This window comes from Egretta garzetta, unplaced genomic scaffold (genome assembly GCF_000687185.1).
Source record: "Egretta garzetta isolate BGI_Z169 unplaced genomic scaffold, ASM68718v1 scaffold175, whole genome shotgun sequence".
Classification (NCBI taxonomy): Eukaryota; Metazoa; Chordata; class Aves; order Pelecaniformes; family Ardeidae; genus Egretta; species Egretta garzetta.
In genome coordinates, this window is record NW_009259860.1 from 1,501,384 (window position 1) to 1,517,189 (window position 15,806).

The following is a 15,806-nucleotide window of genomic DNA, read 5'->3' on the forward strand; positions in this document are numbered from 1 at the left end:
AGCATAAATCCTCAGAAGTTTATTAGTGTCAATGCCCTTTCAAAGATGCAACCAAGTGTAGAATTTGGCCTTTCCTATTTATGAATCTACATTTTTCATTATTGCTTACCTGTTCCATTATCCATTCTCTTACAGTTATTCCCTACCCTTATCAGTTGCTCTGCTCTTGAAGGAATAGAAATTAGACAATTAACTGCCCCAATCAGTCTCTTTTATTGAATTATTAAGCACTTGAGAACTTTAAATTTACACTGTAATTTCCATATTCTCAGCAAGTTCCATCTCGCTCTGATTTAATTACATTGTATTGTTTAATAAATAAACTGTCTTGTATACAGTTTTCTATATATTGACAGAAATGGGACAGGACAACCATCTCTAGAAGTGCTGGATCTCCATGTTATTCTCCAGCCCTCCACTGTCATTTTGTGGTATTTCCCATGTAATGATGAAAGACAAAAAGACAAAGTCCAATCTGCAGAAAGAAGAGTCCAACTGCCTGTGAAAAAAAGGCAATTTGCTATTCACAGGCAGCTCAGACAAGCCGAAAGATTCAAATCACTACCACAAAACTTTGTTGAAATTGACCTGTAACAGCTTAATTTACAGTAAAAATTGAACCAAAACGGAATTAAAAAAAAAAAAAAATTCAGTTCTTTGACTACTCTTCTTAGGCTGACAAATGAGGAACCAGACTGTTACAAAACCAGTTTTTTCCACAAGTAGTTATATGGAAAAGTCACAATATATTTTTTGCATCTGAACACCATACATGGAAAAGGACTATATAGGAAATCTAAACTAAACATAACAGTCTGCCCTTGCTCACACTAACAAATATTAAGGTGGCCCTAAATACTGATCTACATATTCTATTTCTAATTCTCTCCAAAATTATAGAACTTTGAACAAAAAGGAGAGAAAACTCAAAGTAAAGATCTCCTATTGCTTTTGAAAACTTTCCAATTAAAGCCAGGAAGAACTCCTCTAGGCTATGCCAGGGATCGCCATTCTAGAAACATAATACGGGAGAAGAGAACATATTCTTAGCTTGTATCAAATATCTAACTCTCGGCAATCGAACTCCTACCCATTTCTTAAAGTCCAACAGTAGATTGATGTACTTATGCTTTGGACTGTTCTAAGTACTAGCTTGATAATGTTATATTCAAAATCCATGAAATACTCTTACTTTGACATTCTCTTCCCTAAACAAGGGTGCAATCAGGCATGCTCTGTTATTTTTTAGTATGCCCTATAGCGCAGAACTGAAGCTGATTCTGCACCAAAACTATGGACATTCTAAATTTACATGATTACCCTATTTATATTAGCAATAAAGAGAGTAAGAGTCAACTTTCCTTGGCCAGAAATTAGTCAGATAAGGAGAACTGGAAAGTCCTATGAACGGGACCTTACCATTTTCTGTTCTTTATAATATCAACTGGAGCATCAAATATTCCTGTTCCTGAAAACCCCATAAATAAAGCTGATCATATATTTTTTTTTTTTTATTGTTACCAAATTTGCAGAAGGACCAATGGATAAAGTCACAATTTCAAATTCAGGATATGCATTATCAATATGTTCATTGATAGAGCAAGAATTTTTCTGAGCAAGTATATTTCAAGTAATCATATAGTCAACACTTTGCTTGAGGAGGCAATAATGCAAGCACCAGTTTTGAAAATGTTGATCACGTGCATTATTCTTTGTTGGAAGCAAAGCCCAAGAGGAGGCTAATATCAAGAAATAATACAATGCCAATAGAATTATTCTGATGTTAATTTTATGACAGCTGAGTTCACTGTCATGCTGGCAATAGCCTCAGTGAATTCTGAATGTAGTGCCACAACAGTTTTTAGTATGTTGACCTGGGCCTCTACAGCTTCTTTTCAATCAATTAAAGCATTCTGCAAAATAAGCCAAGTAGTTTTCCTAAAGAAAATGCAAGGAGTTCATAAATTCAGTTTCAGGGGGAGAGAGAAGACTTAGCCCTTAAAGACCTCATGGATTAACAGCTGTGATAAATAGAGATCCCACACTTGCAACATAATAAAGCTGCACAGATTCAGAAATTATGCTTTTAAGATGAAACAGAAGACATGACAAAGGCGGCATGGTGAACAGTAAAAATTATGTTATGAGGTCATGCAGAGAGAATAACAATCCTTTCTCTTCTATATCTGCTTAGAAAATCAGAGTGCTTCTCTTCACTCCTGTTTCCAGAAGGAAACACAAAGAAACATGGATCTCTCTATCATTTATCACAACAAACATACACAATGATGTGTGAGCTTTGCTGTCAAGGGCGGGGCAGCTGTAGTCCACATTGACAGAATAGTCTGTAGCATCAGTCTCTGGCAGGCCAACTAGGAGTAACAAACAGGAGGACTGCCAGTGGCCAGTTCTCAGGTAGAGCCAGTAGAACATGCCTCAAATTTCTCAACAGAGGGAAAAAGCAATCCAAAAATTAATCTGACTGACAGGAACAAGGAGCAAGATGGCCTATAAGACTGAATTTGTCTAAATCACCTTTCCTGTTCATATATTCTACGTCTGTTAAAACACTACATTAAACTCTCTCAAGTACACAGGGTGATGAACTTCTGCATTTGTGTTGAAATGTAATTACCACTCATGTTTTTTCTAGAACTGACTCACACCTGTGAGTGTCTTTTTGCATGATGCAGGAGCTCAGGACTATGATTTGTAGAACTCCCCAAATTTTTTCACTTACCTGACATTTATCACAGCATGTTCAATATGACCAGTCCTGCTTTAGGCTACATATACTGAAAATATCTTTCAAATTCCCTAACTCTGAACAAACATAAGCAATAGGAAAAAAAAAAAAAAAAAAAGGAGAAAAGGGAGGGAGGTGGGAAGGGAATATTCAATAAAATATGACTCAGGGTTTGGGTTTTGCATTCTGCGGTGCAATTTGGTCAATCAAAAGGTACTATATTTGAAGTAAAAAACCAAGTCAACAAAACCAAACTAACCAAAATCTATAAAACAGGGACACAACTGGAAATTGTAATACATGCACAATTCAGCTTTTCTACCAAGCATTGGGGTGTGGTGGGGTTTGTTGGGGTTTTTTGGGGTTTTGTTTTTTTTTTTTTTTACAGCATTTGTTAGAACAACACTTCTGAGTCACAACTTCTAAGAGTACAAGGGACAAATCTGTTCCAAGTAACTGACTTCAGCATTTTAAAATGTTGGCTTCATGGTAAAAAAAAAATTCTTTGTACTTTCTGCTTCACTTTATTTCTATATGAATACATTAATTTCTCAGAATATATATTCTCATACACAAATTTTGCAAATGTATTTAACATGCATGTATTATTGATGACAGCTTGAATTAGGCTTCCATAGGACTGCAGGAGTACTAAGACAAGATTCCTAGCAGTAAAGTAAAAAGGCAAACTAATGGAGAGTGCTCTCTTATGGTAACACACAGTCCATAACAATATGTGCGTTTTGCATTTTTAAAATGTCTGTTTATTTTTGTATATCTTTATCTATGCAAGCTTATAGCTAGAGGGTTTTTTTATTTTTATTTTTTTAATGTTCACCTTTAGCTGTAGTGTCTTCTCTAAGTTTTCAATCTTCCTTTCAGCCATTTTAAGCTTCCTTAGCTCCTCTGACTCTCTAAAAGAGCTCTTTGGGGACAGAGACCTTGAACGTTTCACAGGTGGTTCCTGGAGAATAAAACAAGGACATGGTTGAACTAGTTGGAACACCGGATTATGAAAGACATGCAGAATTAAAGAAGAAGTAATTTTGAATACTAATAATGAATTATAAAAAAAAAAAATCTGCATGGAATACCGGAGAAATAACAAGCAGAATTACCACAGCGCTACCACTAAAGGTTTCTCTGTGACTCGTTAATGAGAATATTCATTTACATTTACATTGTTTCTTTCAGAATAATGATGTCCCATTAGGGAAGACTAAAGGGTTATAGACTCAGAAATGCAAGAAACCTCATTACAAAGGAGGGGATAGAGGCTGGTCTAATTGCTCTATAAGGGTCCAAGGTTACACTTGATAGGACAACCAGAAACAAGAGGGAAAGGATTTTTTTCCCTTTGAAATAGTTTAACACACTGTGAAGTTGAAGGAACAATATGCTTGAGGAATATAAATACAACAGACAGTAGATCTTATACCATAATGACCATATGGTCATTAACTATAATGTGACTAACTAGAGACAAGAATATGTGTTTATATTATGTAGAGCTTCATATAGCAATCTGGAGAAAGAATATGCGAAAGTAACACTTAAACTGGGCAGCTTTCTTGTTCATTCTATGTCATATGTCCTTATGGCAAAGAAAGAAAGACCTCATCAAATTAGACTTTCTGATTTTCTGAATAACTTTGGTTAAGGACAGAGAAATACTAACACACACTTAACACCGATAAGGTAAAATGCTATTACGTAAATACATAAAGTCAAACAAAAATTTATTATTAATTGGGATTATTGCTGTTGCATGCTGCCATTTTCACTGTAAAATAACTAATTTACAACAAAAGAAATTCAGGATGAAGTCTGCTTGAATACTGCATACTTCAACACTTTCACTATTCCATTAAAATAATTGAATTTAAAGAGAATCTTAATGAGCAATTGGCATTTTTTTCTTTCACTGTTACCTTCCAGTATTAAATGTTTACTGTATACCACACTTCCAGTTTAAATCATATTGGTTTCCAAAAAGAAGAAAAAAAATACTATCATGAAATATCAGAAAATAATAATAGTACCTATTTAAGAATTTAAATATTGCCAAGGTGGTTTTGTCATTTGGCTTTGGGTTCCCTTTGCTTCTGTAGTGTGCCTGAATGAGATTAAAAAAAAACCAAAACTAAACCAAAACTAACAACTGCAAAGAATTTTAGTACATTTAAAATCTGAATGTCAAATAGACATATTTTGTATATTCCTGTCAGTTACTTTATGTAACAGAAGAAACTAGAAGAAAGTTTTAATGAATATTTAAAACAGTATTTCCAAATTTATATTTTAATTGTCAGAATGACATAGTACTAACAGTAGATCTCTTTGAAATAGTAAGATTACTGATTTTTTTTCTAATAATTCTGGTAGAGCTATCCAAAAGTTTACTTCAGTTAACGGATGCTGATATTAATCAGTAAAGATTTTAACATTGCACAAAACCAAATTGATGCCTATCAGGTGTACGAAGCAGAACATCCCAAGACTAACGGATCAAAAAAATCTACCAATCTTCAAAGTCCCAGGTTACTTGACTAAAACCAAGATATTAAATAAAACTTCCACGTTTCCTAATTATTGCATACCCACACTATTTTTTCGTAAGAATCCAAAATGAGTTATTTTTCAATAAATGTTTCCTACTTAAACTTTATGTTTCTATACAGAAGACTTGGAAAATACAAGATTTCTCTGAAATCAGGAATAAAAGGTCAAAACACTGCATTTGTTGCCAAAAAGCAGGACAACAAAGAAAAAGAAGTAGACCAACCAGCACTAGAATGCAAATAATAACTAGGTAGAGAGACTCTACAAAGGAATGGAGAAAAGCAAAAAAAAAAATACAGAAAAATGTAAAATTTATAATCTTGCTGCTTTAAGTAAAAGTGATCAGATACAATGAGTACACAACAGGGTTTTATATATATATATATACATACATATATACGCACGCACACACATACGCACACACACATACATACAAACTTTATATATATCTACCTGGGATTGCACTGTGAATCTTTTCCACAGGGCCAAGGTATGGAAAAAAAATGGAGAAAAATTTAACTATTCATGGACATGGAACTCATTGCTTGTGAGAACAGGTTGGTGATGTGCATTAAGAAACATTATATTGTTTGAATATGTTTTTACCTGTTTAGTGATCAGTCTAGAGGTCTGTGGAGAGAAGGAGCTGGGTCTGGGCTTTATAGATGCACATAGGTAGTTTGAAGGCAATCTTTGGTAAGAAGGCAAACAGTTTAATTTTCCTACCAAGACAGAAGGGCCTGTGTAGTAAAATACACTGTAATTTGATTGCCTGGGGCTGCTGCAAAACTTTATTTGGAAGATGGCATCTGTAATGCCCTTCTCACAACTGCAAACTTTGCTGCTGCTGCCAAGTTTAAGCATTTAATTTTTAATTCAGTCTTTAAATTCTACAGTGAATTTAGACACACCTTTATTAAACATATACATAAATTGTTATGTTTTAAACATTTAGGAAATGTTTAGGAGTCAGAAAAAGTCTTGTTTTATAAGGAAAGAACATTAAGTCAGTAAAGGGTAACCACAGAAGACTTCACAAAAAGATCCTAAAGCATGTTTACAAAAGACAAAGCCAAATAGCAGAAAACCAGAAATAAACAGGCTTTCTAATATTAATAGATATGAAACTTTGTGACAGAGGACTTAATGTAAAGAAATAGCTGTTATGTGTATGTGACTCACATTAACTGTTAACAGAGGTACAAGAAGCAGAAAAAGAAAAGATGCCTCTCTCTAAACAACCTTCTGTTACCTGTCTGCACTACGAAAGTCCACAGGATTAAGCTGGATATAGTCACGTTCTTGAATTCAACAGGTTTTTTGTTGGATGGAGTCAAACAAGTCAAAAAAAAAAAAAAGGCAAACAAGGGAAGACAGAACTCTTATTGAAATGTCTTGGAGATAAATGTCTGCCAGTAAACAGCACTGAAGACAGTGGGCAGAAATCACGTTTTTTGTCAGTCGAAGAAACAGAAACATTGTTGAAGCTGAACCAGAGTCTGACAAGATGTAGGTGGGGTATTTTGGAGAGAAAAATGGCAAATTCTTGATTCAATATGTTTCAACAGGAACTTTATCAGTACTGCAAGCTAACTCATGCCTTTTAATACCTTGACATTATAGGCTTAGAAGAATGCTATACAATGTACATCAATAAAAAGCAGTTATAACTCACATATATCATACAATGGAAAAGCTTAGATATAAAAAACCAAGGGCTGTGTTACTGAATTGGCTGGCACGACATATGGATGACAGTTCAATTAGGTAACAGAAATCATACACAGCTCACAAAGTTAAAAAGTTTAAGCTCCAAAAAGAGTTTTAGGAAGATCAAGCAACTGACTTTTTAAGTCTTCATACAAAATGGCACTCAACTGTACCACTTCCAACCCAGAGTAGACTATGAGGGTTACAATTGCCTCTAAGTACACACTTGACAGTATCAAGAAAAATTACACTACATGTGCATATTTAACAAAGCTTCTAAACACCACATCATCTGTCTCACAAAATAAGTGTTTCTATTACTCTGTATGACTGTAGGCAAGGGGTTTGAATTTCTGCAGTTCACAGAAAACTGCACTAGCCTATAGATGTATATATATCATTGCATTCTGCAAAACAAACATAGGTGGAAGCATACAGTCATGTGGCCAGACATCCTAATTTATCACACTAATGGCAGGTGTCTGTTTTGTCCCAGGCCCTTCTGAAAGCCAGAACATTCCTACAATTTTCCTTATGGTGTTGCCTAAACACAGAGGATTTGTAGCCTGTCAATTTAGTCCCCAGAAGTTTTAATACAGAATGCATGAATATGTGAAAAAGTGCACATATCAAACAACCCCAAGTATTGAAAGAGGACCAGGACCTACATGCCAAAACAAGAAAAGATTCTCTACAATAGGATTTAAAAGTCTGTATTTAGTTTTACTCAAGGGAGGTGATTGCTTTATTCCTGACACAGTGAACAGTTCATTGTAAAAACGGTACTCTCATTTACATTATTCTGAGGAGATAAGAAATGGCATTGTGGTGGGTTAACCTTGGTGAAGGGTCAAACACCCACTCAACTGCTCACTCACTCTCCATCCTTGCCAGGACGGGGAGAAAATAGGATGAAAAAGCTCATTGGTTGAGACAAAGAAATGGAGATTGCTTACCATTCACTGTCATGGGCAGATTTGGGGAAAATTAATTTAAATTATTACTGCTTAAAATAGAATTAGGTAGTAACAAATAGGGAAAATATTAACACAACACCTTCTCCCCCACGCTCCTTCCCAGGCTTAGCCTCACTTCTTCACTCTTGAGTCTTCTACCTCCTGCCAACCAGGACAGGGGGATGGGGAATGGGGGGTTGCAGTCAGTCCATAACAGCTCCTTTCATCCACTCTAACTTTCCTCCTCACACTTTTCCCCTGCTCCAGTGTGGGGCCTCTCCACAGGCTGGAGTCCTTCAGGATAACCCTGCTCCAGAGTGGTTTCTCCATGGGCCACAGTTCCTGCCAGAAGAACTTGTTCCAGCATGGACTCCTCTCCACATGCTGCGGTTTCTGTGAGGGAATATGCATCTGCTCTGGTGTGGGCTCCTCCACAAGCTGTAGTGTGGACATCTGCTCCATGGTGATCCTCTCCATGGGCTCCAGGGAAATACCTATTCCAGTAGTTGGAGCACCTTCTCCCTCTCCTCCTTCTCCAACCTTGATGTTTGCACTGACCTTGCTGTTTCTCACCTTCTGTTCTTCACTCTACACTGCCTATGCAGCATTTTGTCCTTTCTTAAACACATTTTCACAGAAGTGCCAACACAGTCTCCTAAACAAATGTTCTAAAATATGTCTTTTCCCAAAAATAGTATACAGTGCAGGATACTGAGAAAGAACAAGCCATACCGTTTTCAAAGGAAATGTTATGAGATACCAAATATGGAAAACCATGAGATTTCTAAGGAAGCAGAGCATGATGGTCCACCCTTGTAGACTATTTATGCCACACAGAAACACGTTCCTTGCTACAGAAATCTCTTCCAAGTTTCCCATATTCTATACGATCACAATAAAGAAAAAAATGTAGATGAGGAAGAGGCTGAACACACTGAAAAACATAATGACTTTGACTAATTTAATAAATCAATTTAAGCTGTAGAATTATTTACAGATCTATTTCATTAGGTATAGTTCATAGCTGTTACTGTTAGCTAGTGCCTAAATTTAACTGCCAGTCAACATGGAAGAGTCAGTCCAGCATTACACAGAGTAATAAAAAGTCAGAAGATAAACTTCAAAAGGACATTGTTGTCTTTCTTTGTAGAAAAAATACTACATCATACTTTAAAAATCAAGAATTTGAAAAAAAAATCTATTTAATTTATAAAATCATATTAATAACCACTTGTATGTATCTAATTTTCCTTCCAGGGAAGGATGGTCATTCTGATACACACAACAAAATACCTGATAAATATTAATTTTAACAAACCTACAAAGAATTTATCCGTCAAATATTTCATTTAATTAAGAATCCCTTATTCAGTATTTAATAAGGTAAAACCTTCTACTCCCAACAGCTATTTTAACAAGTCTTTGGCAGATAACACAAGAACCATTCAAACAAGCTTCCAGAAATATAAGCAGCATCAACAGATACTAAAATTATTATCTGGACCCTTGAGCAAAAACGTTTGGCTTTACCAGCTTGACTTAGACACAAATACACGAGACAATAAAACCATCTCACCTCATGCTTTCTTCCAGTCCTTATATTGCTGCTTTCCAGAGTATTTGTAGTATACAAATTATGTTCTGCTACATTAAGACTTGCTTTTTTCAATTTTTCCTGTAGAAGCTCAATTTCAGATTTCCGCATTGTAATGAGACACTCTAGCTCATTTAAAGAAGGCTGTTGAAATACCTAGAAAATGATAGTACAGGTATATTACATTAGTAACAAAAAAACAAGAGCATAACAAACCACTTAGATAAAACTCCCTAGACAGACACAACATTACCAATATTACAGGAACATGTGAGAGGTGCAAATAATTCTGCTTTTGTAAATGACTCTTGAATCCATAATCAAAAACAGACCCCAAAGTGTTAACTAAACATTTTCACACCATCACCACATTTTCCGAATCCAAATTTATAGTCTTAACAATCGTTGTTTTATACAGATGTTTCTTCTGCAGCAACTTATTCTACTATGGTATTTTGTACCTCAAATGCTGTCAAACGTTCTTGACAAAATATTTTACTTCCTAGACTTGTTTCTGATGAAATTCAAGTTGGTAAGTATCACTGGCCTATCAAACATGGGAAAAAAAAAACCCCTTTACTATATATTCTGTGAATAAAGATATTCTTAGTTAAAAGCTGCCTCAGAAAAGTACCTCTTTAATGTAATTCTACAAACCTGTTCAGACCAAAACACATTTTCATTGGTACCAGCTATCTTTAAGTCATCCTTATGCCCAATAGCGGACTCATGTGTGTACACATGACCAAGAGTGGTCAAGTTACCATGGCTTGACTAATTACTCCTTGTCAGCTGAGTTTTCATTAGCCACCTGTGATCACACCCCACAACCACAATGCAAAATGTTGTTAGCTTAGTATAAGCAACAGCAATATGCCTGTTATGGCAGTCTACAGCAATCACAAAGTGAAATGCTTTAGCTCAAACCTCCTCCACAGTTTTAAGGCTGGGGATAGACATTCACCTTGCAACAGCTGTGCCAGACAGAGATAATATAATTCCCAGATGGTCAACGCATCCAGGCAGCTGGAGGTTAGCACCCCTACACTACTGCTGAAAGAATGCTTAAGCAATTCTTTCAGCAATTCTAGGGATGCCACAACCCCCCTCCCTAATCAATTGCATAAATAAAAGGGCAGGTTAGTTTGAAAAGTCAATGCAAGTGGCTTGAGCTGACCCAGCTGACCTCGTATTGCACTGATTAGGGCAAACTCATGAAACCCCTACTGCCAGCTCTGCTCTGATAGGCATGAGTGAAGTCTTCAATCAACAACGCTTGATCCAGACGACCACTTTCTCCGGACTGACTAGAAGTTTTATTTCACACATACTTTCCCTAATTAGCAAAGTTCTGACAACCTGATTTGCTTGCAACTGTTTGAGTGTATTCTTAAGATAAATAATTATCTCAACAGAGAAGAAAGAATTTGGTACAGTTATCATTTGTTCTTACTATCTCAATTACTGGTATGCCCCAATTAAAACAAATCGGGTATACTGACAAAAATCAGAAAAGGCAGTGCAAAAAGGTTAAAGCAAACAAAAAAAAAAGTCCAAACTCATGCCAAGCAAGAAATGGAGTGGTCCAAAGTTGATTAAAATCAAGCAAGTAAACACCCTAGTAAGCTTAGTATTTGACAGAAACAGATTAACAGGCATAGCCATTTTATTTTCTTCTATGCAGAATATGAAGCTTTCCATAAAGCATACTATAAACTCACACGTTCTACAAATAAATCCTAAATTAGAAATATAAGCTTTTTTCTTTTAACATTTTTGGTTTTTCCCCAGAAAAAGCACAACTCCTTGTACAGCAAACAAACACAGGAAAGTTGTCAGTGAGAAAAAGTTGCCTGTGCTTTTGCTGACTTTTTCCTTACATAATTTCTGTTGCTCATTTTGAATAATTTAGGCCACATGTAGTTGCAAACAGATGTCATTTACACCTATGACCAGCAAAAGGCCAGTTTATAACTAAAAGAAAACTCTACACAGAGGAAAAAAAAGGAAAGCAGAAAAATGAGAAGTAGACAAGCCATGCATTGAAAAGAACTCTTAAAAGAAAACTGGACTTTTTGTTCATTTGACCAAAACCTTAGCACGATATAAAAAGGAAAAAAAAAATCCAACAAAACCTAGAAGACAGAAATAGTGCCAGTAGGTAAGGGAAATGTACTTATATTTAAGTTACATAATTTTTTTTTTTACTTGAACTTTATTCTTCCTTACTAAGAAAGAGAAATAAATCTACTGACTTGTCCCATTTTATTGATTTCTCAGCTGTACGTAAAAAAAAAAAAAAAAAAGACTTCTATGTGTAATGTAAGTAACATTAGTAACTAAGAAAAGAATCAACAGCTTCAATCGGTCATAATCACTTTAATTTACATTACTGTTAAGTGTTGCTGACTTTTAAACCATGAGAATTACACAAATTTAGCTAGAATAACTTCTTACTGTACCACTGCTTTTTAATTTCTTCTTTCAAAAATGAAACACAGGTTGTTGTGAAATGTAAATCCATTTAAGAGTCACAGAATATACCCAATCCTTGCTCCTCTATGCCAATGTAGTTCTGCTACTGACTTTAATAGGACCAATATATGAACGGTGTTCTTCATTTGTTTTGGGGCTTTTTTTCCTTACTCTTTTCTTCTCTCAAAATAAATCTCTAGAAATTACCATGCAGGAATACTTATTTCAAATTAAAATACTGTAAAGGCACCGTTTCTAATAAAACTCTTACAACAGTCTTTGTGCACGTGCATACATACACATTTCTTGGAAAACTAAACCCAACAAAACCAGACTTAGATCTTAACTTATACCTCAAAAATACCTATGTTTTTAACCTCAAAATATTCAGCAGATCACTGTTACTAATACAGAACTTGCTACATTATTTGGGTCTACAATATCCGCAAAATCTTCTTAAATTTTTAGGTATGCGTGTAAAGTTTCTTTTCGTTCAGGAATTCTAAGAACACAGAAGTAACCTGAAGAGATCAATTTAAAAATTGAGATTTTGCTTATCAATGGATCCCAGTTTAAGAAAAGGGGGGTATAGTTTTCTGTTAAACTTAACATATCCTTCACTATTTGATAAATATTCTTCTACATTTCCTAGCCTAGAAGACTTTGTTTACTCAAATACCAAGAGAATTTTTAAGACATGAAAAGAGATCTTCCAAAGACTGAAACCTGGATAAAGTTTCTCTCTCTGGCCTTTTGTTTTAGATTCATGTCTATTTAACTTCATATTCCTCCACTTTTATGTTCCAGGTATTCTTGGTTACAAGAAAGAAAGAAAAGAAAGAAAAAAAAAAAAAAAAGAAGAAAAAAATAACCAACCCCAAATTATTTAGTGAAAAGATTTGGCTATTATGAGAACCTCAATTCCTTCTGTATAAAACACGACTTTACAAACAACCCAGAGTTCCAAGATTTATGCATGAAGAAAGATGTGCAATTTTTTTCAGATCCTCAGAAAGAAATGTGACCTTTTCTTGGCTTTTCACTTTCTAGATTTACATTTGAACCCTTATTTTTAATCTAAGAACTAAAGGAAATATTACAATTGGTAAGGCCAAAAAGGCAAATAATTTGGACTATAATGGAGCTCTGATTTGAAAATTCTAGCATTATCAGAAAGAAAAAAAAAGCACAATATTGTGTTTCAAGACTGCAGAAAACATTCAACATCCAAGCTCTATATGAAGAATGTAGTCCAGTTTCATAGTAAAGATCAGAAATCAGCAATCCAGAAAAATAAAAACAAGTTACATGGTACGAGGCAGTACCACATTCTTCCACAGCTTGTCTCAGAATTAACTTCATAGATCTTTGATCTTACCCGCTGAAATAGTAACTCACCTCCACTACAAATTTCATGAAGGTTCATTTTCTAAAGTCTATTCTGAATCCTGTGTCTAAAATTCCCACAAGATGATCATTTCAGTATACACATAGAGTTGACCCTGGTCACAGTCTATCCATCTACATGTTGAGTGTAGCAAATAAAGGCTTTCTTTTAGGTTTAAAGATCTTAGATTACATTGTACCTGCATTACAAAGTCTAGCTTAACAGAATAATGGTTCCTTCTTTCACTTAGCAAAATCAGCCTATATCATATGCTATATTATTGCAACAGACACATATTTTTTTCCTACTAAAACTCAATTTAACATGCAAAACTTACATTCTACACGAATGCCAGAGGCTTATTTATGTTTTAAACAACAAATACAATCAAGAAAGTATTTATTTCTACTAAGCAAATCTCTGACTCCTTTTTCACTTACATGTCTTTTCAAACTAAGACACAGCTGATGTTTCCTGGATGCATTAATCAAGACGAAGCATAAACACCATCTTTGCCACAAAGCTCTACCACTAGGGAACCAGCCACACTGCACTTAGGGAAGGAAATACAGTGCCACCTTTTCAAAGCCTCTGTTGTCAGAGATCACAAACAGTACCAAACAATACGGAGAAAATACAGCTGTGCTCCACCATACTTCTGTTCTGCATGACTTCCCTGAACCACCAAAAGAGAGCAGGTGTCAAGGGAATGCATACTTAAGAACTTCAGAACTAATAACACAGCCTTATGTGTACTCCTGCTCCCACTCAACTTTCTCAGCACAAAGCTGTGCTAACACTTACTGCACAGTACCAAAACCACCATCGAAGAGGAGACAGAAAAAGCCTGCCCAGTCTTTCTGTAAGCAGATGCAAGCTCACTCTGCTTCAACCACCAAGTGGCCACCATCACACAGTGACTTAGTAAACGCTAAAATATCTTTTCTCTCAGCAACACAACAAGAGTTTATGCACACAGCTCAGACTAGAGGAAGCATGCACACCTTTACCATAATATCTGAGTTAGGAAACAGCATTTTTGACCTGTAGCAACCAAGTGGCCCATGACCCATACCCCAAAGTTTTCTTCCAGTCAAGCTCCAGGAATCCAGTGCCATATGTCAGAAAAGCCAGGATGCAGGCAATATCCAGAAACAGTTTATAAATGAGAGGTAAGAATCACTTCCCCGTTTTCCCCTTATTCTGTTACTGAGTCAGCTAGCTGGGCAGCTAAGTCAGAGGCAATGTTCACCTCAGCATCCTTTGCAAGCTCCTACTTTTTACAGCTTAGAAGTCCAATCATCACAGACTCACCTCTATTTACTTCACATACTTCTAGGATGGGCACCAGTAACAAACTGTTGAAGAGCAACTTACCCAGCCTGGACCTTGATTTCATGTGTCCCCATGAGTTCCCTAAAGAGGCTAAAAGCCAGTGAAAGGGTTTCCACCATCTAGCCACCCTCATAACATTTATGTTTGGCATCCTCCAAAATCTACATGATTAATATATGAAAAAGAGCACTCTGATCATCTAATAGGGAAGAACAGGGAGAGGAAAAAAGGATGCAATTCCTTTATGAAGACCATGCAGTCACCTCATCAGAAGGAGTCCCCAAACCAGGTATGAATGATTTATTTTATTCATCAGGAGAATTAGACCTCCTGTTACAAAATTAATGCTCCAAATTACTGGGCAAAATATGAAATTATAAGTTTAGGAAAAAAAATTCCATTCTGGAAAAATGTTTAGAAGAATCATCGCAGAAGGTCTCAGGACAAGGACAGATTTCATTAAGCCTTTTTGTTAAACCAACCACTCATTTCCCCATGCATTTGTTGGAACGCCTATTTTTTAGATGCAACTACACAGTAAAACTGGTCAGAGCAGCAGGAAACAAAGATCAAGGCAAGTTGAAAACATCAGTACTATTTGCTCTAATGCCTTACAATTAATATACATTAGAAATAGAACATAACGCTAGAGAAGCCTGAGTAACTGCTGGTTAAAGTATTTTATATCTTTATACTCTTGGAAGCATTACTTTACGAAGAAGTACATTACAACTGTGGCTTTAAAGTTTTATTAAGTATAATTTTTTTTTTCCCCCAGAACTTTCACAGCACCTTCTCCAGCATTTTAGTTTTTAAAAAGCTTATTAATTAGTTACTGGAAGGTTTTACTTGACTAACTGCACCAAAATGTAGACAGTATTTCCTCGAAGATTTTAAGATGATATATTGGCATACTGGAAGTTACTAGGTAGGTTTAGAAAAGCACATTTTTCTGAGTTACAAATTCAGTACTAGAAAGCAAAAAACATAAACCTGCATCTGAAGATGACACTGCTCCAAAAAAAGCAACTTTGTTGTCTG

At 35.5% G+C, this 15,806-nt stretch overlaps 1 protein-coding gene across 1 annotated transcript in view; it reads right to left on the reverse strand.

Moving 5' to 3' along the window:
- CNTLN (centlein) overlaps positions 1–15,806 on the reverse strand; it is a 179,798-nt gene that overhangs the window by 98,292 nt on the left and 65,700 nt on the right. Inside the window, exons 9-10 of the mRNA XM_035895579.1 lie at positions 9,551–9,724; positions 3,585–3,710 (exon numbers count right to left, since the gene is read on the reverse strand). Of these exons, the coding sequence (XP_035751472.1) occupies positions 3,585–3,710; positions 9,551–9,724 (300 nt within the window). The remainder of the gene's footprint in view (positions 1–3,584; positions 3,711–9,550; positions 9,725–15,806) is intronic.